General features: G+C 38.7%; 1 protein-coding gene across 2 annotated transcripts in view; it reads right to left on the reverse strand.

The window, feature by feature from the left end:
* Nucleotides 1-1,426: 1,426 nt before the first annotated feature.
* Nucleotides 1,427-24,575, reverse strand: part of ildr2 (immunoglobulin-like domain containing receptor 2) — a 123,608-nt gene continuing 100,459 nt past the window's right edge. For both annotated transcript variants that reach the window (XM_048603251.1, XM_048603252.1), the window contains exons 5-10: nucleotides 17,740-17,886; nucleotides 16,850-17,005; nucleotides 13,436-13,549; nucleotides 7,857-8,052; nucleotides 3,596-4,241; nucleotides 1,427-2,118 (exon numbers count right to left, since the gene is read on the reverse strand). In XM_048603251.1, coding sequence (XP_048459208.1) covers nucleotides 2,083-2,118; nucleotides 3,596-4,241; nucleotides 7,857-8,052; nucleotides 13,436-13,549; nucleotides 16,850-17,005; nucleotides 17,740-17,886 — 1,295 coding nt within the window. In that variant the 3' untranslated portion in view covers nucleotides 1,427-2,082. The remainder of the gene's footprint in view (nucleotides 2,119-3,595; nucleotides 4,242-7,856; nucleotides 8,053-13,435; nucleotides 13,550-16,849; nucleotides 17,006-17,739; nucleotides 17,887-24,575) is intronic.

The following is a 24,575-nucleotide window of genomic DNA, read 5'->3' on the forward strand; positions in this document are numbered from 1 at the left end:
CAAAAGAAACCAAAGGATTGCAGTATCCTGTAGGAGGGCTTCAGAGGAGAAAAACTAGAATCAGATAAAGTAGGGATAAGGAGAATCAGGAAACCTGTTGAGTAACAGTTATGCCATAAATGTGTCATTTGAGATTTTGATGAATAAGATCTTTGCATATTGATTGGACAGTAGCCAGACATTGAGGGTCTTGAAAAAGAGAGAAGGTATCCACAGTTTTATGGGGATGGCATGGTTTTGGGAAGAATATGGAAAGAAAGTGAAAAGTTAGGTTAGGGCAATAATGGATAGCAGAATTGGAAGCTGGAAGTTTAGAATACCAGATTGAGGATCAGTGGCTGCTAAATGAATTCCCTCAATTTTGGATGCAAACAAGGAGATATTGTGAGAGCAAGAGATATTGAAGTTTGTAGATAAAGTTAGGGTTGAGAAGTTGTTTCTGCTCACCAAGGAAGTTTTGGGAAGAGTGCGAGAACAATAATGCAACTGGAAGTGGTCCAGACATGGGTTGTGTTGGATAAAGAGATAAATGGATTTTAGTCTCTTGATTAGAGGCAGCAGAGAGATATTTATATTAAGTAACTGTGGGCATGAGATTGGGCATATAGCATGTTGATTCCAGAGTTGAGAGGGTTGGATTATGAGGAGAGACTGAGTAGACTGGGATTATACTCATTAGAATTCAGAAGAATGAGGGGAGATCTTATAGAAACATATAAGATTATGAAGGGAATAGATAACGTGGAGGCAGGGAGATTGTTTCCGCTAGCAGGTGAAACTAGGACTAGAGGGCATCGCCTCAAAATAAAGGGAAGCAGATGTAGGACTGAGGTCAGGAGGAACTTCTTCACCCAAAGGGTTGTGAATCTGTGGAATTCCCTGCCCAGTGAAGTGGTTGAAGCTACCTCACTGAATATTTTTAAGGCAAGGCTAGATAAATTTTTGAACAGTAAAGGAATTAAGGGTTATGCTGAGTGGGCGGGTAACTGGAGCTGAGTGTCAAAAAGATCAGCCATGATCTTATTAAATGGCGGGGCAGGCTCGAGGGGCCAGATGGCCTACTCCTGCTCCTAGTTCTTATGTTCTTATGCTGGAGTATCAAAGCAAGAAGAGGTGAGAAAGCCACTAAGAGGATGAATTATGGTGTTAATATTATTGCAGGTGGCAACAGAATTGGAGGAGTGTAGTGCCCAGGATCGTAACATTGGACTTGAATGATATTGAGAACGTTTAGGCATTGATTCATAGAATTCAATAGATGAAAATTTATTGTATATGGTTAGGTCTCAGGATAAACTAAGAAACTGGGCTGTTTTCATTAGAAGAAAGAAAATTATAAAAAGATATTTAATAGCAATGTTCAAGTTGAGGATAATTAATAAAGTAACCAGAACAGTACTGTTCAGTAAATGAGCAGGGCATAAATTTAATTTTATCACCAACAGAACTGGGAGTTAAGGAAATAATTTGTTTGGATTGGTTAAGGCATGGGATTCTACAGCAGTAATAGTTGGAAAACTGGTCCCATAGCTGTGTTTAAAGGGAAGATGCATAAGTATTTGAAACAAGAAAATAGCTCAAGAACTTAGGAAGGTAACTAAGTAAATAGTTCCTTTAGAGGAAAAGCATACGTGGTGTTTAGCTACATGATTTTTTTTCTGTACTATAAAATTCCATGATTCTATGGTTTATTTGAAATTTTATAATGCCACCTAGTGTCTGGACCAAATGGGTAAGGTAATGTTCACACTCCGCTGTATTGAATTGATAATCCAAAACAAAAATTTTGTTCCTAAGTTCTAGAATGTCATCAACCATCACATAAATTGTGGTAGGTGCTAAAGCCACCACGTTAATACTGTACATGTAAACCAATCTGACAAATCTCCCAGAGACTCATAATACTTTAAAATATGGAACTGTAGTAGTCAGTTCCGAGTGTTTTGCAATCCATTTTATCAAATATTGTAGAGTTCCCATGTAGAACAGATGATGTCCCCAACATTCTGAAATCCTTGGCATTTCTCATTTGTCAAGCAGTACCATCTTGGAAACAGAATCTTCACTTAATTCTTTTTAGTTTCACACCACAAGAGCATCTCTGGCTGGGAAATGATTCTGTAGGGCAAAAACATATTAGTCCAACAACCAAAGATATAGGTGATGGGGCAAATTAGATGGTGAATATTTTAAATATCATTGATTTGACATTTCTTATCACAGTTATTAAAAATGAGTAAAACTTTCAATCAACATATTACATACTCATCAGTCACATTAATGGGAACAGTTCTTTTTGTAGAATCAAATGTGATTGCAGGCCAAATCTGCTTGAATGTAACTTTCTTGGTAGAGAACCCACTTTGTTTAGACTGTAGAACAAACAGTCTGTCTGAAGCTAGAGAAAATAAGAGGCTTGAGTAACCAGTTCTTGTCATTTATATTTTGCTGCAACCAGCATTGTTGAATCAATAGGAGTCCTTTGAATACCACCAATGGTGGTGCTCTGCTTCTGTGTGGCAGCTGTGCTATTTCCTTTCTAATGTAGCACTCCTGCAGTCAGAGCCAGCTGTCATCAGACACAGACCAAAATGCATAAAGAGCTTAATTTAGAGCCTTCAATGTATTCTTTTTGTTTTCAATGAATCAGAATTCATATCAGCCTTTATAAATTGACTATATTAAGAAAGAGATTTTTCTCTTTGGTAAATATTTTTGAAGTACTGTCTGATAAACGTTTCATTAAAAAATTATATTACTATTGAGCTAATTTATTTTTAAAATATTATTACGGAGCCAATTTATTTAAAAAATAATTACAAACACACAATGCATTTTTTTTAAAGTTCTGCTTAATTATCAGCATTAATAAAAACTGGTTCACTGGTTTTAGTGTCAGTGGTGGTGGAAAGCTGGTGGTTGTGAATTGTGTGCTAGTTACAAATGCTGCATGCTTTTCCTTCCTATTGTCTTAATCTGCAAACTACTGTGGAATGCAAACATCAGTCTCCCCGAATTTAATGCAACTTTCCTTTTAGCATAGAAGTAATGAAAAACATAAGCGAAATATCTCTGCCAGGTATATGCCCTCTTATAATAGAGATTTGTATTCTTGTTATTTTTCCTGCACTTCCCCATTAAAATGTAAACGATTCCCTCTCTGGGAACATCTGTCACAAGAAATTTCTCATTGCATTCTGGAATGGTTTAATTGCAGACAAGACTTCAGTTCAGCTCGTGAGTTTAAGCCAATCAATTCTAGAATCCATCAATCCCAAGAACTGCAGGCTGGGAGGTTTGAATCCTCAAAAGGGACATCACTGGATAAAGGTACAATGCTCTGCTTTAGTGTCTGTGACATACTAAAGAATTTAGGTTGCTTTGAGGTGGATGCCAGAAGTGAGAAAATACTCTGTTTGCCATAGTTGACAAGCTGCTCCTTGGCAAGCACAAGGCACTAGCCTAGAATGTTCATCTAGCTCTACACCTTGTTATCACTAGCCTAGCGTAGTTAAGTTTAAATCCAGCTAATGCAGTTCTGTCCAAAGAAAGTAAAAACAAAACAATTCTTTATTAAAAATATAATTGAACTTACAGCTTTCTTCTGCCTTGTTTGTTCTTTCCTCTCATGACTGCATTCCATTTTCTGGTAGTAGGCTCTTCCTGCCAGTTCTTCTGGCCTAAGCCTCTGCAAGTGCATTTCAGTGTATGGAGGCAGTGTCTCTTCCTCTTCTGCCCTGTAGCTTGGAGGTTTCCCATAGTAATGGTCATTCCCTCGCTTGATGCTGGTTTTGGAAGGTGTTTCACTGCCATAGCTCTCATTGTAAGATTTGCATTTGGCTTTTCTCTCCAAAGCATTGCTTATAAAAGCATCATCATAAGCTCTGATGCCCTCATTTGTGCACCTTAGTGGATATTCTTCCTGCCTATCTCTCTTCCTTTGACTATTATAAATATGTCCCTGGTCAGTATCATACCGCTCATTCCTGCTTCGACTCCTTTTGTTATAGTAATCATCCAAAGAGCTATCTTGATAGTGATACCGGTCTCTGAGTGCTCTATAATAATCCCCTCTGTCAGTACTTTTTCTCTCCCACCTTTCAGGCTCTAGGGAATTACCCCTCCTCCCCTTGTAATGGTATGATTCTGCAAATTGTTCAAGTTCATCCAGTGACCTTGTTTGGTCTTTGTCATGGAATTCAATCCTTTGTCTTTCACAAGATCGAGATCGAGACCGTGACCTAGTGAGCAATAAAAGTGAAATTATCTTTGTGGTTTTCTACTGCATTTCAACCAAATTAAATCTGGTTTTATGAGGTTCCTATTTCAACTAGAGTTCATTCACTTCTGTGCACTTTGTTCATAGAAAAAACATACTCTGAGTAAAGCTTTGCTAAACAAATAGCATGTACAGTATTCATATTAGAGCACACTTCAGTTCCATCTTTGTTTTGGAATGTTGGAAAATGGAGTGCGTAGAAGTCGCACAACACAAATTAAATACTTAAATTAAATACTTGTAGTCCTTGGAACTGAAATCACTAAAACTAATAATCTGGAAAACAAATTCATGGAAAGCATTTAAACAGTTTTCTAGATCAGTATATCATTGAACAAATTTACAATAATTATATATCCCTGAGGAATAAAAACCCCATGAGAATAATGGTCCATTATTGGCTAACACGAAGGTAAGGGCATTATTAGATTAAAGGAACAAGTTTATGTTGCCAAAATGAATAGTAAACTCGAGATTTGAAAGGATTTTAAAATTTAGTAAAGTGTGATCAGGAATTGATATGTGGGATATGAGATGATACTAGCTGGAAAATAAAAATAAACTGTAAAACAGAAGAGATTAGCGAAAGTAATTATGAGTCCCTCACAGGCAAAGAAAGACGAAACTATAATGCAGCATAAAGAAATGACAAACATAAGCAATTATTTTATGTCCATGTTCACGTAGAAGCCACAAAATGTATGTAGGGTACTGGGAAGCCAAAAGAATTACTAATTGGTCATACTAATTATTAAAGAACTAGAACTGATGAAATTAACGGAACTAAATGCTGACAAGATCCCTCAGATCCGATATGGTAAGATAATGGTTTTGTTGGTTTTGAACATGCAGAATTTCCCGGGTTCTAGACTTGTCCCCATAGATTCAAAGATAGTGAACATGATCTCACTGTTCAAGAAAGTAGTGAAAGTGAAAACAAGAAACTATAGGCCAGTTAGCTTGATCTCAGTTTTGAAGAAATACTGGATTGCATGATTTCAGATGTAAGAAAAAAAATCACTTCACCAAACATAAAATAATAAAAAAATTCAGCATGGATTTGTTAATGGCAAATTGTGTTTAACATGATTTGATGAGATAACAATGAGGCTGGTGACAATAATACAGTTGATGTAATGTACATGGAATTGAAAAGAATGATTGTGTTGAAATGCCACTTAACAGGCTTGACAACCAAGGTGAAGCTCAAAAAATAAAACATGTCAGCATGAATTATAAATTGGTTACTATAAACTAGTAGAAGATATATAGTTGGATTTCCCTGGAGTCAAGATTAGGACCACTGCTTTTCTTGATCTGTATTAATGTACTTTGGTATGTAAGGCACAATTTCACCTTGTACCAATGACACAAAACTTGAAAGTATTATGAACTAAGTGGAGAATAGTGATACAGTTCAAGATAACTTAGGCTGGTGAATCAGTTGAGCATGTAGCAGATTAAATTTATTACAGGAAAATATGAAACAAATTGGCGGCACGGTGGCACAGTGGTTAGCACTGCTGCCTCACAGCACCAGGGATCTGGGTTCAATTCCACCCTCAGGCAACTGTCTGTGTGGAGTTTGCACATTCTCCCCTTGTCTGCGTGGGTTTCCTCCGGGTGCTTCGGTTCCTCCCAAAGTCCAAAGATGTGCAGGCTAGGTGAATTGGCCATGCTAAATTGCCCATAGTGTTCAATTAGGTGGGTTATAGGAGGATGGGTCTGGGTGGGATGCTCTGAAGGTTGGTGTGGACTTGTTGGGCCGAAGGGCCTGTTTTCACATTGTAGGGATTCGATGATGAATACATTTTCGTAGGAAGAATGAGGACTAGGTGAGAGAAAAAATACAATTCTAAAAATGGTGCAGGTGCAGAGGGGGACTTGCATAAAACATTGAAGGTGACAGAGCAGGCTGAAAAAGCAGTTGTTCATAAGGCAAAAGGGATAGTAGGCTTTATAAAATCAAAGAATTGAGTACCAGGCAAGGAAGTTACGGTAAAGCACTGGCTTAATCTCAATTAGAGTATTGTGCCCATTTCTTGGGCCCATGTAATTTTAAGGATGCGAAGCCATTAGAGAGAGGTTGGAAAAAAGATTTATGAGAATGGTTCCAAAGATGAAGGATTTCAGTTACACAGATTGGAGTAGCTTAGGCTCATCCTTGGAGAAGAGAAGGTTGAGAGATCTGACTGAGATGTTCAAAATCATGACAGGTCTGGACAGAAGAGAAAGCAAATAACTGTTCCCATTAGTGGAACATTTGAGAACCAGAGAACATCGGTTTAAGATGAATGTGAAAAGAATAAAAGGTGGCATGAGGATTTTTGTTTTTACATGGAGCAAGTGGTTACCTATGGAATGCACTGCTTAAAGAATGGTGGAGGCAGTTTCAATCATAGTCTTCAGCAGGGGACTGGATAATCACCTGAAAAGGTAAAAGAAATGCAGGGCTACAAGGAAAATATAGGCTGTATGACCAGATGATATGCTGTTGCAGAGAGCTGACATACACCAAAGGTCTAAACAGCCTCCTTCTGTAATCAGTCTGTGTTTTCTGAGGTTTGTTGAGCTCTTCTGCCAAAGTAAAGTAAATGAACAAGCAATTCCTGAATGCTTCATGTGTCATAACGATAATTTGCATTTCCTTGTCAAATAAACCAGTCAGATACAATTCTGCTGTAAATGTTGGAATTTCTGCTACATAGTTTTGATCCTCGTTATCCCATTGTTTACAAACTTGGACTACTTCAGAGCTGATAGCTACTTCTACTGGAATTTATTGTGCATTTTACAATCTGCAAGAGTTTAAGTGCATGGGAATATCTTCACCACCAAGTCAGATGCCATCTTCATTCCAACTAAAGCAACATTCCTTCCATTTTGGACATTACTGGGTGAAAATCTGGCAACTCCCTTGTTAACAGTATGGTCTCAGCCTTTAAGGTCTGAAATTTTGGCCATGTCAACCCTTCCTGTCTACTGGGATCCCTTTCCTAGGATCTTACCATGGGTAAAAACATATTTGGAAACTAAATATTGGGAGAAAATGTGAAACATCACACCCTACATCCCAAACCATCTGTGGATGTCGCCACAGGAGACCATCTACTAAAAAAATTCATATATTAATTACGCAGTAGAAAATTTAAATCAGGAAACTAATTATGGTGCTGTTATATTTTAGGCAATTCTGTGCTGTTTATTCTTTGCCCTGCTTTACTAAATTATGTACAGTTAATCAAACAGGGAAGAATAGCGTTTATAATTATCCTTCAAATGTTTAACTATTCAAATAACTTTTTAAAGAAAGCATTAGTCTTAAACAACACTTTTAAATCTACACCTAGTATTTTTTGACTACCTGATTTGTTAAAACACATGCAATAATATTTCTTTACCATCTAGCCAACAATGACATTTTTAAAAATTGAATGCAATAAAAAGGTCATGATGTTATAATCAGTAAGAATATGAATGGCCTGTAGTCTTCCAGTGAGATAGTACAGGTTATTATGAAGACACATGTAAATGTTTTCATGATTTATTTCAAACTCTGAACAGTTCATTGCTGTACCTGCTACTGCAACGTTCGTGATCTCGTCTTTCTCTGTTCTTGAAATGTCCCGATCCTCTTGTCAGCTGACCCCTGAATGCTGAGTCATTGTCCTGGGCAGTAATTGCAGGGACCACTTGTTTTCGAGCCTGAGAAAAGGTCTGGCGGAAATCACTGTCCTGATCGTGAAGTGAACTCAGCTCCGACATGTTACTGGCTGTAATATATAAAAAAAGTTGAAAATATTTACTCATATTCTTTGTCTAACGTTTCCCTGATAGTTTCAATTACAAACTGGCAGCACTCTGAAGCAGCCCAGGGTTTATCCAAAACTATAATGCAAATCAAAGCTGCTAATTTACATTTGAAGAGGGAAAGAAAGGCTGAACAGAAAGTCGAGGAAAACTTTTTCCTTTCCCACGGAGATGGTTTCTGACTGAACCCTGCAATGGCATCAGCTGAGCATCTGCTATTGCACAATGTCAGTCTGCTTGTGGAGCAGCAATATTGTATCAGATTATTGTTCACAATAAATCTTGCCGTAAAAAAAATCCCTTGAAGGCTATATTTCAGATATATGATTGCTCCAAAAACAAACGTCACAGCCATATAGTAATGACAGCACAATTTTGAGCGGTCGACGTCAGTTCACATTTGCCAAAAAATATTTCAGCATGAGTCAGACTTTTCAGACCGAGCCATTTTTATATTTTCCAGGAGGGGGTAAGAACAAACTTAATTTTGAAGAATACAATTGAATTTGTTTCCACCACAAATCTTAATGATTTGTTGAATTTTTCTTTGTGTTACTCCCAGTTCTTTTGCCAATCATCTAAAATCTGTGCCCCCTGGTTACCATCTGGAGAGTCTTTTTATGTATTGGTAGTGCTCCTGCGGCTGTGCCAGTAGGTCAAGTTGCACCTCAGGATGTAATGGCCTCTGAGGTGTGCCATAACATGTTCAAACCGTTAAAAAATACAGCATTTCCAATCTATCCACACAACTATAATGCCTCTTGCCTGAAACCTTTGTAGTAAACGTTTTTTTGTACTCTCTCCAAAGAATTCACATCCTTGCTAGTGTGGTGTCCACAATTAGGTGCAAAGCTGAAGACTGAGTCAAAATATTGTGTTGAACTATTATTCGGCATTACCCTTTCACATTTGGACTCTAAAGCGCACTGTCATGCCTCTGACCATGGACAGAACAGTGACAGGCAGCTTGGGATAAAGGTAGAATTTTGCAAGCCCATAAATAGCATTCCCTACCTTGCCGCCTCCATTGTGGGTTTGGCATTTTAGAACCCCCATTATATTCACGGAGTTGGGCCCATTTTGCTAAATTACATTAGTCACGGCCTTCAAGACGACTAGTGATCACTATGAAATCAGGACTTTTTATTGTAAGTTCAAAACCTTCACATGCCACCATTCAATCTTGTATGACAAGTCATAGTCATAGAGTTATACAGCATAGAAACAGACCCTTCGGTTCCCAACTAACCTAGTCCCACTTGCCTGCATTTAACCCTCCAAACCTTTCCAATTCTTGTACTTATCCAAATGTCTTTTAAATATTGTAACTCTACCTGCATCCACCACTTCCTCTGGCAGTTCATTCCACACACAAACCATTCTCTGTGCAAAAAAGTTGCCTCTCATGTCCTTTTTAAAACTTTCTCCTCTCACCTTAAAAATATGCCCCCTAGTTTTGAACTAGTTTTACAATTGAAGCAAGGTCATTTGTAGTTGGGCAGAGAACATGACCATGTGGAACCCCTGCAGTGAGATATCCTGCAACTAAGATGACTGACCTCCAACAATTTCAACAATCTTCCTTTTTTGGTAGCTATAACTCCAACATATTAGCTTTATTAACTGCTTAATTAACCTATCTTGATACTTCAAACATGTTTCATTATATACCCCCAGAGCTCTCTTTATTACACCATTTGGCCTGGATTGTCTCTCCTCATTCTTATCAAAATGCAGCATCATGCAACTTTCAGTATTAAATTTCATTTGCCAATTCACTCATTCTATCATGTGTCATGTCCTCCTAAAGTCTACTCCTGTCTTCTTTGTGGTTTCACTACTCTTCAAAGTTTCATTTCATTTTCAAATTTTGAAATTCTGATCAAAACTTGTCATCTGATCATTGTGACATTTAGTTTATCTTCTGTGTTTTTGATTGACAGATGAAATTAAGTGCCTCTGCTTTATAGATATCAATGGATTACAATGATCGAATGAATCAAATAATTATTTATACAGTGTATTTTGGAAATTGCGTTATATAAATTCCTGCATTTTGCCATGGAACTTGCAAATAAGTCACTACCATAATACCAGTAATCAGTGACTTTGGTCCTTAGGAGTGGGCAAGATGGGGACCACAAGACAAGAAGTCAACATCAATGTCAATGTCATTCTAGAGAGAGAACTGATCTGACAGCTTGAAAACATGAGAGGTGAGCAATCTGAGATATTGAAAACAAAGTGAGAGTGGAGTCTTGAATAAAGCATATTAGCGTAAAAACAAAGAAATTGTTAAACACTAGGCAGTCTAAGTCAACCATGCAGGCTGTGCAGGAGTGCCCTCAGTCTACTGGGCTTGTTAACTGGCATTCCAGTTCAGTTACTCATGAGGGCAAAGACTCCTCAGAAGAGTCCAGCCAGAACCAAGTTGTGACTCAGCCATTCAGGAGGTGCATGAAGAAAAATAGAGGAGCAATAGCAATAGGGGATACCATGGCTACAGCATCAGGTCGGTGTTTCTGTGACTATTAATCTGACTCCAGGACAGTGCCAGGGTTAGGTATGTTATTAAGCAACTGCAAGATATTGTTCTGGAAAAAGTGATCAACCAGAGTTCATAGTCCACATTAGTGCCAGTGACTTGCGTAGGAATGGGATTGAGATCGTGAAAGCAGATTTCGGGGTGCTAGGATGAACATTGAAATGCAGGACGTCTAAAGTAGCAAACTCAGGATTACTCCCAGTCCCAATGCTGGTGAAGATGGAAATAGGAGAACTGAAGAATTGAACACATGGCTGAAAATCTGGCGTACAAGGGCAAATATCAGATTTTGGGGCATTGCAACTGATTTTGGGGAAGATGTGACCTGTACAAATCAGATGGTCCCTAAACAGGACCATGATAAATATTCTTGCAGGGAGCTACCACTTGCAAACTACCTCGATCATCAGGGGGTTGGAAACCTGAGATTAAATTCAGCAGGAACAGGAGGAAGAAACTTCACAAGTGACTCTGAAAGACAGAGGAAGTAGAGGTTTAAAAATTACAGCACAGAAAATTGGCAGTCTTAAAAGGTAGATACATAAATGCAAAGAGTATAGTGATTAAAGGCTGATGAGCTAAGGGCACAGAGACACAAGACAGCATGAGATCACAGCCAAAATCAAACATTGGCTTAAAGAGGGCCAAGGATGATCACTCAACATGCCTGGATATTTTCAGGGGGGACAGAGAAGGGGATAAAAAAGGTCGGGGTGCAGCATTATTGATTCCAGAATCAATCACAGTTGTGAGGAGGGATGACATACTAAACAAAGCATCAAATGAGATCATATGGGTTGAACTGAATCAAAAAAGGAGGCAGATACACTACTATAGAATCCCAAATAGTGAGAGAGAGAGTTAGAAGAGCAATTAGGTAGGCAAATGTCTGAATGCAAAGACATCAGGGCAATAATAGTTGGGGACTTCAACTACCCAAATGCCAACTGGGAGTCAAACAGTGTGAAATACATGGAGGACACAACATTCTTGAGCTGTATTCATGGGAATGTTTTTAGCCAGCATGTCACAAGGCCAATGGGAGAGGTTTAATCTCAGGAAACAAAGCTAGGCATATGGATCAAGTAGCAGTGGTTGACCACTTAGAAGACAGTGGTCATAATATAGTTGGGTTTAACATCATTATGGAAAGGGACAAAAATACAACAGGAATAAAATTTCTACATTGGGGGAAAGCAATCTTTACAAAGCCAAGAGTTAATCTATCAAAACTGTACTGGACTTGAAGGAAAATCAGTGCCAAATCATTGGGAGGCATTTGGAAATGAGATTCTGAAGCCACAATGAAAAGGAATTGTACAACCAAATCCAGAGCCTCCATCCTTCCAGTTTTCGAGAAGCATGCAAGGTAAAGCAGAAAAAGAGAGTTTAAGGTAATCTCAAAAGTAATACATTAGGAAGCTTAGAGGAATATGGAAAATACAGGGGTGAAGTGAAAAAGTAAATTAGGAAAGCAAAGAAGGAAATGAAAAATATTGGCTGATAAAACTAAGGAAAATCTAAAGATGTTTTCTCAGTACATTAAGAGCAAAAGGATGACGAAGGAAAATGTTGAGCCTATTAGATAAGCATGTGGTAATTTATGTATATATGCAGAAGATTAGGTAGGGTTCTAAATGAATATTTTGTCTTTGCTTTCACAGAGAGAGATGATACAGACATTCTAGTTGAAGATCCAGGTAAATATTAGACAAAATATAATGAAAAGGAAAGTATTGGAGGAACTGACCTTGAAGAGGGATAAATACCAAGACCTAGGATGTTAAAGGAAAAAAGGGAGGAACTAGTGGACGCTCTGAGGATCATTTTCCAATCCTCATTAGATACAAACAAAGTACCAGAGGGTTAGAGATCCTTAAATGTTGTGCCATTATTCTAAAACAATTCAAGGGATAGGCCAAATATTTACAAGCCAGTCAGTCTGACCTCTGTAGTGGGAAGATTACTGGAATCAATATTGAGAGACAGGATTATTGATTCATGGAGATGTTTAGATTAATTGAAGAAATCAGCATGATTTGTGAAGGGGAGATCATGTTTTGCTAAATTAATTGAACTTTTTGAGGAAGTGATGAGTATTTATGAGGATAATGCAGTGAATATTGTCTACATGGATTTTAGTAAGGTATTTGACGAAGTTCCGTATGTCAGATGATTAATTAAAATTAAAACTCATGACATACAGAGGAATGTGGTGAGTTGGATCCAAAATTGGCTCAGTGACAGGAAGCAAACGGTTAATGGTCGAGAGGTGTTTTTATAAATGGAAAGCTATTTCCAGTGGTGTTGCACAGATAGCAATTATGGGTCCCTTGGTTTTGGCATATAATGAATGGTATTGACTTAAATGTAGGGGTCATGATTGGGAAATTTGCAAACCATACAAAAATGGGGTAGGCATTTGATAGTAAAGAGGATGGCTGTGCTGTGACCTCCCTATGATTCTGTGATACAGGAGTTAGGGATAGGAGGGGACAGAATACCAACCATATCTAACCGTAACTATATTGCAAATTAAAATTGGTGGGTGGATCAGGTGTATTTAAAGATCCTGTAGATTTATAGGATGCTTTTAATAGTCTTTGACAGAGAGAGAACATAAGTGAATTTAAATAGCTATTTTGCTAAAAGCTGAATTAATCACGGTAATGCGAACTTAAATGGTATGTTGGAGGCTGAATGTCTCTAATGAAGTTAATGCTTTTGCTGAGCTAATATATTAACAGAAAATAGCCACAGTAAACATGCCTCAAGTTTATCTTATTACAAATCACCCATACATTGTTCATATTTTCTCCGAGAGGGGTCAAATTGTGCCAGTTCCTTTTCTACATAATAAAGGACCTTCATGGAGTCTTGCTCTTTGTTGGCTTGAATCCTGTAGCCACTTCGTACTAGAGAAAAATGAGAAAAGAATAACTGTGTTAAATCAATCTATGATTTGTAGTTTATACAACGTAGAGCTGCAAAGACCAGGAATAATCTACTCAGCTCCAAATTAAAACTACAGGCCATTGCTTGCTTCTACTCATTGTGTTTTCCTTCAACCTAACCTCACTCCCATTTTCAGGTCACTGTCACAATGACAGCTGATTTAATGTTACAGGGGTCCAAATTGTTAACAGCTGGTGGTTCTGTCTCAACAGACAAGACATCATGCTTAACAACCCATATCTTATTATCATACAGGAGACACTTTGAGTCAAATCAGCCTCACTTACAATCTCCCAAGAAGGCTCAGAATATTTTAAAATGACGTTCTGCATATGGTCATCCATTTTAGAACTGTGCATGCACACTTGAAAAACTCTAGCCTTTCTTTCAGATATAATCTTCCCAATTATCATGAGTCTAGGTGCATGTGGGAGCAAGACTGATTGACTGCTCAACCACAGGACTCATGTGCCTTAATTTCAAGTTGTCCACCCAGTGGCTCTGACCTACATAATTATGAAATGCTGTGAGAGGTTAGTCATGGCTTATATCAACTCCAGCCTACCAAATTGTCTTGATCATTTGCAATTCGCTTACCAGCGCAACAGGTCCACAGCAGACACCATCTCCCTGGCCCTACCCTCATCCCTGGAACATCTGGATAACAAGGATATCTACATCTGGCTCCTGCTTATTAACTACAATTCTGTCTTCAACACCATAATTCCAAACAAACTCACCTCTAAACTCTGAGATCTAGTCTTGGCTCTCCCGTCTAACTAGATTCTCGACTTTCTGACCCATAGGCCGCAATCAGTAAGAATAGGCGATAGCACATGGAATACAGGGAGAACTAGCCATTTGGATGCAGAACTGGCTCGAAGGTAGGAGACAAGAGGATGGTGGTGGAGGGTTGCTTTTCAGTCTGGAGGCCTGTAACCAGGGGTGTGCCATAAGGATCGGTGCTGGGTCCATTGTTTTTCGTCATTTATTTAATGGTTTGGATGTGAACATAGGAGGTAAGTTTGTAGATGACACCAAAACTGGAATTGCAGTGGACAGCCAAGAAGGTTACCTCAGAGTACAATGGGACCTTGATCAGATGGGCCAATGGGCCAAGGAGGCATCTCACCGCAGCATTTATTAAACAGAAGCTGTCATTTAAAGACAAAGACATTGTAATCACCTTCCTAATCATTAACAACCCATTTGTCACAATCTAATCCTGAAGGTATGGAGAATTGTACTGATGCACTGTCAGTTACTTCATGAGATAGACTCTGATATAGAGTGAAAGAACTAGTATCTACATTTTTCCTGTGAAAAGACTATTAGTGCTGGCACTTTGTTTTCTCATGACATAAAAAAATCAGATATTGATTGATAATAATCAGAATCTCACCACAAATTAATTCCTCATAAGAAATTCCCTGCAAAGGCAGATATTTGTATACCAGAGCTCAGATATACAATAGAGAGAACTCTGGCTTAATTTGTGTTCCAAAGGGGGTCCTGAGAATAACTGTATCATTCCTATAGCAATCACCTGATTTAACATAAGCCTAGACTCAATTCCAGGTATATTATTGATTGCATTTGCCAACAAAAGGCCTAGAGAAATTATACAGCGGACAAGTGAGACTGCATCTGGAATATTCCTGGAGTTTAGAAGGATGAGGGGGGATCTCTGGGAAACCTATAAAATTTGAACAGGGCTAGAAAGGCTAAACACAGGAAGGATATTCCTGATGACCATGTAGTCCGGGATCAGGGGTTACAGTCGAATGATATGGTGTCGTCAATTTAGGACTAAGAGGATGAGAAATTTCTTCATCCAGAGTGTAATTAGCCTGTGGAATTCTCTGCTTACAGAAAGTGCTTGAAGACGAAATATTGAAATGTTGAAACATTGAAATTCCCTCCTGAAAGGAATTGTGGGTGTACCTACAGCAGGTGGACTGCAGCTTCAAGAAGGCAGCTCACCGCCACCTTCTCAAAGGGAACTAGGGATGGGCAATAAGTGCTGGCCCAGCCAGCAACACCCATGTCCCATGAGGGAATTAAAAAAAAAAATTCAAGGAGGAGTTACATATGGTTCTTGGGGCTAAAGGGATCAAAGGGTATTGGAGAAAGCAGAAACGGGATACTGATTTGGACAATCAGCCATGATCATGTTGAATAGTAGAACAGGCTACTCCTGCTCCTTTTTTCTATGTTTCGAAAACTCCTTGGAACTCTCTTCCTCATGAGGAAGTAGAAGTAGAGTGTTTTAATATTTTTAAGATGGGGTAAATAAATTCTTGGTAAGTAAAGGGATGAAAGGTTACCAGGGATGTGAAGTTCAGGGTCACAATCAGATGCGCCATGATTTTAGTAAACGGCAAAGCAGATTCAAGGAGTCAAATTACATACCTCTGCTCCTAACCTGTATGCTCACTATGTTTGTGCACAATCCTCACTGATTCTGTTCTCTGGAATCAGCTTAAAATGACTTTATTGTGCCCAGGCTCACTGTGCTCCAGGAGAGTAAAACGAGAGAAAAATGTCCAGCTTTTGGACAATTGTGATTTTCAGAGTGCCAGATTTTAAGTCTGAAAACAAACAGCAACACAGTGTACAGTTTTCCTGTGGCCTCCTAAATTCCACTGACAGGGTGAATGGGTACCACAAGTTTGAACCTTGTGGTACTCAATCACTCAGCTGTGAGTTTCCCTGAATTGACCAATTACAATGCAGGTTAAGAACAGGCACTCCAGCTTGAATGGAGCAGCAGCAACACGACATGGCTGGCAGCTGAACAAGAAGATGCTTCAAAATGAAAATCTTTAGAAGATTTTCAAATTTAAGCTGGTAAAAGGCAGCCTTAGCTGCTGTGTCACCATTGTGGGATATGGAAAATCATCAAACAGTGATCTGTGACCGCTGCTGAACTTCAGCAGGCCAGGAAGAGGACCTCTAAGATGGAGCTGCAGACCCACTCACCCATCCTGAGGCATTAGGCTATGAGAAGGAGGAGTTATGACTGAGTAAAACCCAGGACAATGGAAGAAAGTGTGGTTAATGAATGAAAAAAAGCAGATTATTAATTCTATTTACCAGTTTGTATCATTACTACTAGCTGTTATTATGTAGTTATGTTTGGAGCTTTGTCTAGAATAAACTTAAGAGCTTCTTTCTATACACAATTTGATATTGTTGATATCGAACATGGTTATGAAGGCCCTTAAAATGATTTTTGTTTTGAGAAAAGGTTTTCTTACCAGATCCTCCCATATCATTGTCCACACGTGCAGTTGGAGGCAGAGGCTTTGAATCAATTACACTTGGTGATATGGGTACCCTAGGGATGTAGTACGATGGATAGGCTGCAACATTGGGAAGATGTCCAGCTTTTACTGCTTTCCCAGCTGCGTACACTGGTTAAGAAAGAAGAATAATATTGAACATTTCTCTTCTCATTTATAAAGGCCTTGTTCCATACAGGAATATTGATTTTCTTTTCGTGTTTGACAAAGGACTAATAATTGTTGACCATTGCATGGTCTCGAATGATTATTTGTGTGAAATCAACCCTCTTGTTACTCGTAGCCTAAGTAAACTGAGGACAGCTTCCACAATTTCAATTTATCATTTTTAAAGTCACTTTAATACTTTATTTGGCTTTGTATACTTTTGAACAAGTGATGGGGCATTTTTCAACTTTTGAAATTACATTGTGTCTAAGCTGGTGTTTACTAAATCCCATGACTTGGTTTCTTTGTGTTAACATGACACTACACTCAAAAATGCCTTTTGTTTAGCTTGTAAGGTATGAGAATGAAGGTACTGGAAGCTAACTTTTTTCTGTGTTTTAACTGTTATGTAGCTTTACTCAACAAACACTATTTCTTTTTGGGTTCAGTGCATAGTTTTTTTTCATATTTTTGTTTGTATCCCATAAAATCCTTTTCAAAGACAGTCACATACATAGGTGCACCAAAGAAGAAACAATCTTGCAGAGTGTAATTCCTGAAATTTATGAGAAATCCTGTTAACCTTGCATCTTTAACTAAATAAGCCTCCCAGAAGTAGCCTAAAAGCTAATGGAAAGAAGAAGTAAAGTCTTAGAAATAACCCCCTTGCCAACTGAACTGTGGAAAAGTGTACTTACAGGCTCGAGGGCAACAGCAAGACTCTGGACAACATGGGCAGCGGACATAACAACAACATGTGTGAGGACAGCACTGGCACCAGCATACACCAAGTAAGATGAGGAATATTAGAGATCCTGAGAGCACTAAAGCAACAAATGCCCATTCTGTAATACAAAAAAAAATGAATTGTGAAAAATATACAAAGAATTTTATTGTCTTACTGATCACAATGACAAAATGACATAATTTTTGTTGTTATCCCTTTATTACACAGCACAGCATGCTAGATTAATCATAATTGTTTTCAAGTGTTGTATTTGCTGGTAAGTATAATGCTTTTGTTTCACTAATTCATTCTCCCTAAAGGTGTTGGAAAATTATTTAAATAAAGAACTAGCATTCCTATAAATTTTAAGATATTTGCAAGGGTTGGCACGTCTACATTAAATGCTGATGTCTTATTAGAAAATGATTCACCATTGTACTTTGATAAAACTTATTATAGTTGGGTTTAAAAAGACCAGGAAGTTAATACAATAATTAACCCATCCCATTTTTCTGAAGTCAGTCACTCATACTGGGACATCGTTCCACAGGGAGCATTCCAGAACTACCTTTTAATTGATACAATTTTTCCCGGAACTGTGACTCCACTGTAAAGGTCTGTTCACTCTGCAGAATCTGGTAACCTTATTTAAGCATCAACCCTGTTAGACCCCACAAAATGCTGTTGAAGTGGGCTTTCTTCCTGTGAAACTGCACACTAAATGTGAGCAGGGAGAAAATCAGAAGGACTTTACCCTCACTCAACATCCACATATACTCACTGTACAAAAAGGACACGAGAGTGTGATCAGAGTGGGACTTCATGCTAGTTTTCTCCAAAGGAGCCTGTGATGGCTGTTCAATTTTCACCAACATTCATATACATGCCCTTTAAACCTCACTCTATAAAATGAACATCATAACATGCCAAAATGCTTATAATGACAGAAATGGCAATCCATAATGACGGGGTCCATGCAAGGATACTGGAGACAATTGAGAAACATCCAGGAAAGAGATAATGATGCAGTTAAATATTTGTGCATTTGTTTCCTGCATTGATTTCTAATTTACCCAATCTGTCTTCATGGGACGGTCCTACGATCTCAGGAACAAGTTTAAGTTAACCTTTGTTGCACTCTGTCTCTGGCAACAATATCTTTCCTGCGATAAGACCAAAACTGCATACAGTATACCAGGTATGGTCCAACCAATCTTGTATACAACTGAAGCAAGACTTCATTAGTCGTGTAGTCAAATCCTCTTGCAAGAAAGATTAAAATTCCATTAGGCTTCCTAACATTAGCTTGCTGCACCTGCATGTTAGCTTTCAGTGATTTAATGAGAAGGATTCCTAGTTCCTTTAGTAAATCTACGATTTCCAACTTCTTTTCATTTAAGAAATAATCTGCATATCGATTTCTCCTGCCAAAATGGATAGCCTCACGTTTCCATATGTTATTCCATCTGCCATGTATTTGTCCATTCACTGAGCCTGTCTAAATCCTTTTGAAGCCATTTTACATTTTTTTCTCAACACACATTCCCTCTTAAGTTTGTATCATCCATCTCCCTCTGTGAAAATGGTTAATTAAGACGTGAATTGATGCCTGGTTCCCACATGCAGATGACAGATTCTATTCACAGTCCACCAGTGGAAATTTCCCCTGGTAGAGGGAACAAATTAGGGAGCCAAATCTACATGCTGCATTTGAAATTTTGACATTCCCCATGAGTCCCACCCCAACCCAATAAAACTGCTTCATGGCCTTGGGTAAACTTCTACCATAGTCTGTTTCTACGCTTGTCTAAATCAAATTGATGCTGAGACACTCATTCATGCCTTTAATTTAGGCCTTTTAAAGCTAGCTGGCCCCTTATCTTTGCATCCTTTGTAAATGTAAGCTCATTCAAAGCTTTTATGCCTGTGTTTGCTGACCAGTGTTGTTATTCCCTATTCCCATTACCTCAAATTTAAAATTCTCATCCCTGTTCTCAGTTTGATGTAAAATATCTCATGTCAGAGGAGAGCTTGTCTCATGCAGCCAATCTGTATCCTTTAAGCAGCAGCAACAAGACAAAATACCTGATTACTATCACATAGTTCATGGAGTCCAGCTGACAGCACATTGCCATTCTTCCCACATTACAGCTGTGACTATGCTTCAAAAGTATTTTGTTGGCTGGAAAACTCTTTACAGCATCCTGGTGTGAAAAATCACAATATAAATGCCAATTCTCTTTCTTTCAAACACCAAACTACCCACTTGTCTGATCCTGACCTTTTGTGTATCCTTCCTTTCTTCAGCCTGCTGTTGGAAGCTTTCTAATCTGTGTGCTACATGGTTGTGGGTTCAGGTCTCATCTCAGAAAATTTAGAGCAAAATCAAGTTTAACATTTTAAGCGCCATGCTGATGGAGTGCTTTGTGGTTGGTGGTGCTGATTTTCAGATGGAACATTAAGCTTTTTGTGTTTGCACTCTGTTTGTCAAACATCTTAGGGTTCTATACTGAAGTTGTGGAATTCTGACTCATATCCTTATTGGTATTTATCACTCAATCAGTATCACTAGAAATGAATTACTTTCTCATTGCTTTTTGTAGGACCTTGCTGTCTGAAGATTGGTTACCACATCACCAGCATTATAACAATGACTACAATTTGAATGTACACAATTGAAAGTAAAATGTTTTGAGATATCTGAAATCATGACAAGAATGTTCTTGTTTTCTTTCAAACGTATTTGTATAAATGCCTTGAGAGTTTCTATGAGATTTTAGATATCACACCTTATACAAAATATCAACTGGAGATACTACCAAATTTTGACTGATTTTAGATCAAATTTGTCCTCTTTCCACCTATCCATGAAATGTCCAAGGGGTGGGGTACCCGAGCAAAGGCTTTAAAGGGAGTTGGCAGGCTAATGGTTAGCCACCATAACAGCACCAGACCCCAGGCAGCTCTTGAATAACATCGGAGATTAGTTTGTGTAACTAAACAAATGCACTGTTCAGTAAAAATAGAATTACGTCAAGGTGCAGTGAATCATAGCAAAACAAATTCATGACACTGTCGATGTAATTATCTCATCATTATATCATTCGAGAATTACAATCTATGGCATCATTCAAAGGTTGATTTTCCATTATTCATGGCATTCTATTTATTTATTTATTGTCTCATATCTAAAAAAGATACAGTGAAAAGTGTTTTGTCACCACAATCCAGTGCCATTTTGAGTTACAAAAATAAAAAGAAATTACATGGATAGAGTTCATCTTCTGCACAAGGAGTCTTCAAACACAGCTCCAGGGCTTCTGCAATGTCTCTGAGGTGTCCTGGGCCACAAGGCGTGCCCGCACTTCAGGCCTACTGCAGCCAGGAGTCCCCACTGAGGGCACAGCAGCCAATGAGTCCACGCTGTGGGCCTCCTGGGGCCAAGAGTCCTCACTCCAGGCACTACCACAGCTGACGACCTGCCGAGCACGGCTACGGCTTCCCCACAATGTCAGAAAATGAAGGAAAGAAAAAGATGAGAATGGAGAGAAAGAGGATGCAACCACCCTGGAGCAGATGGTCTCAGGAGCTTGACGTGTGTCTCTTATGAAACCCACTCGGTGTTGTTTTATCAAATCAAAAGCACAATATTTCAGGCAGTAAATCTCCTCTGGGAATAATGCACAACTGTGACTTGTGACTGTCTTGTTTCTCATCAGATCATCCTGGCATGAAACAGCATCATTCAAGATCAGCAGCAAAAAGTAATGCAGCTACCTGGAAAAATATCGGCTCATTTGCAAGCTATATCCTAATCTCTGGTCATTTCCCTTTGATCATAAAGTCCTTTGGGAGGTAAATGAAAATCCACACTATTACTTGTATAAACTGCCATACAAATAAGTGAAATATTCTGATTTATCATTCCGTATTACTTCCTGTGACCTGATATTTCATTAGCCATGTTCAGAGTTTTAGTTCAATCCTTGTTCAGTTAATAGCATTCTTGTTTCTGGATTCAATGCTGCTTGAGCTTTAGGTGCATATTCCAAGACTGCAAAAAGGAGTGTTGCATTACTCAAATTGTCATCTTTGGTTAAGATTTAAAATGTAGCTCTATTTGTCTAGTTCCAGTAGAAGTTAAGATTGCAATATGGTGTTTAGCCAACATTCTTCTCTCAGCCAGAACCTGTAAGACCACATTAAGCTATTAATTGCTGTTTGAGGTCTTGTGCACAAATCAACTCATTTAATTATCTAACAAAAGTTGTATTACTAAGCAGTTCATTGTACAAGAAAAGTTTTGGCAAGGTTTATAAGAAATGTGTTAAGATGTTATATTAATGTAAATTTTACTTGCTTTTGATCTGTTACTGTTACATATGACATTTGAAAGGAATTACTTCTGCTTAACAATTCTTCTGACTATATGATACTGTTGCTTTGGCATGTGTAGTCACACAAAACAAAACTGAACTTTCCTTTAAGGCTTGAAAAATTCTTAACTTATGTTTAGTTACATTATTTTCACTTAACTTTCATGGGCAATCAAATAATGGATAATTCCTTCCTTCCAAAAAATTGTCAATTTGATATGTCCACAATGTCCTCTGTGTTTTTAAAACAAAATTAACCTTACCTTTGCAGCAGACCCCATTTATAATTTTGCTATTGAAACAAACAAGAAATCTTCCCCCTCCAACTTAATCAGCCACATGAGATCCAAAATGTATATACGCAAATGTAAATGGGTGGAATGGACAGCATAGTGGCACAATGGTTGGCACTCTGTCACAGCACCAGAGATCCAGGTTCAATTCCGACCTCGGGCAACTGTCTGTGTGGAGTTTGCACATTCTCCCTGTCTCTGCATGGGTTTCCTGCCGGTGCTCCGGTTCCTCCCGCGCTCCAAAGATGTGCAGGTTAACTGGATTGGCCATGCTAAGTTGGCTCATAGTGTCACAGAGACATGTAGGCTAGGTGGGTTAGCCATGGTAAATGTAGAGTTATGAGAATAGGTTGGGGAGTGCTGCGGCTGGGACTGGGTGGGATGCTCTTTGGAGGGTCGGTGCAGACCTGATGGGCCAAATGACCTCTCTCTGCAAGGTTAGGGATTCTATGATAATATGCAGTTAATGGTCCATTAGTAGCTTGGCTTTGAGCCCACTGGAGGAATTCTAATCTGCTGCATTCTCTAGCTTCAATGGCAAGAGCAATACAGAAATGCTAGTGTCCTTCTTGAAGCCAGCTTCACAAGCCTTTGCTCAAAACTTCTACAAAACCAGATACAATGACTGGATACTGTTTCCAGATGGCTAAATAGCATCTCCGCTCCAGGTCCTGTTTTCTCAAACTCTCAACTGGCCAATGTTCCAGAAGAGAACAAATGCTACAAAAGCATAATGAAGCTCTTCTACAAACAGAGCAGTTTGGCATTAATGAATGCAAGGAGCTTGCTACCAATCATTCAAAATGGCTCATTTTAAGCTACATCATGCTTTGAGTTCAAGCACTGCATAATGAGGCAGAGAGACAGCAAAGAAGGAAAGAAAAACGTGCAGTTTCTGAAATCCGGATCCCACTACCTCATGGGATGCCCTGCCCCATGCGCTCAGAGAACTGCGTGTCAAGGTTCAGTCTGTTCAGTCACACGAAGACCCCTGGCAGAAACTGGTGATCCCAAGTAGACTTCACACCCAAATTGAGGGACAGCTGATGAGTTACTTGGACTGGCACATTCTTTCATGAAAATGAATCAGATAAACAGGGACAGCTTTGACTATGGATTCAATGGTTCTCCAGGGATTTGGGTCTATCCAAGGTCACCTATTGTTCACAGTATTTTCCAGGTTTTATAAATAGATAAACAGCATTTAGGGACAAGTAATAAATACTGGTCAGCTGGCAATGTCCATGTCCCACAAGTGAATAAAAAAAATTCTAATTTATGCAGGGAGATTCAATGAAGATCAGTATAAAGTACACGCTTTAAGTCTGTGCTCACATAGGAGGACACAGATAACATATCAAAATTGTTAGGGAACATGGGGTTTAGTGAGAGGGAGGAACTGAAAGAAGGCAATATTAGTAGGGAAATAGTATTAGGGAAATTGATGGGATTGAAGGCAGATAAATCCATAGGGCCTGATAATCTGACATTCTACAGCACTGAAGGAAGTGGCCCTAAAAATAGTCGATGCATTGGTGGTCATCTTAGATCTTGGAGCAGTTCCTACAGATTGGAAGGTGGCCAATGTATCCCCACTATTTTAAAAGGGAGATACAGAGAAAATTGGGAATTATAGACCAGTCAGCCTAACGTCAGGAGTATGGAAAATGCTAGAGTCATCATAAAAGATTTAATACTGGAGCATTTGGAAAACAGTGGTACAGTCAGAGACAGTCTGCAGGGATTTACGCAAGGGAAGTTATGCTTCACAAATCTACTGGAATTCTTCAAGAATGTGATTTATAGAATTGATGAGGGGAGCCAATGGATATGTTTATCTGGACATTCAGAAGGCTTTTGATGAAGCCCTGCTTCAGAGTTTAATATGTAAAATTAAAGTGGATGGGATTGAGGCAGTGTATTGACATGAACAGAACTAATGCTGAACAGGAAACAAAGTATGAATAAATGGGTCTTTTTCTGAATGGCCAGCACTGACCAGTGGGATACGACAGGGATCAGTGTTGGACCCCAGCTACTTACAATATGTAATTAGAACATAGAACATTACAGCGCAGTACAGGCCCTTCAGCCCTCGATGTTGCGCCGACCTGTGAAACCAATCTGAAGCCCATCTA

Source organism: Rhincodon typus, chromosome 11 (assembly GCF_021869965.1).
Source record: "Rhincodon typus isolate 14 chromosome 11, sRhiTyp1.1, whole genome shotgun sequence".
Taxonomy (NCBI): Eukaryota; Metazoa; Chordata; class Chondrichthyes; order Orectolobiformes; family Rhincodontidae; genus Rhincodon; species Rhincodon typus.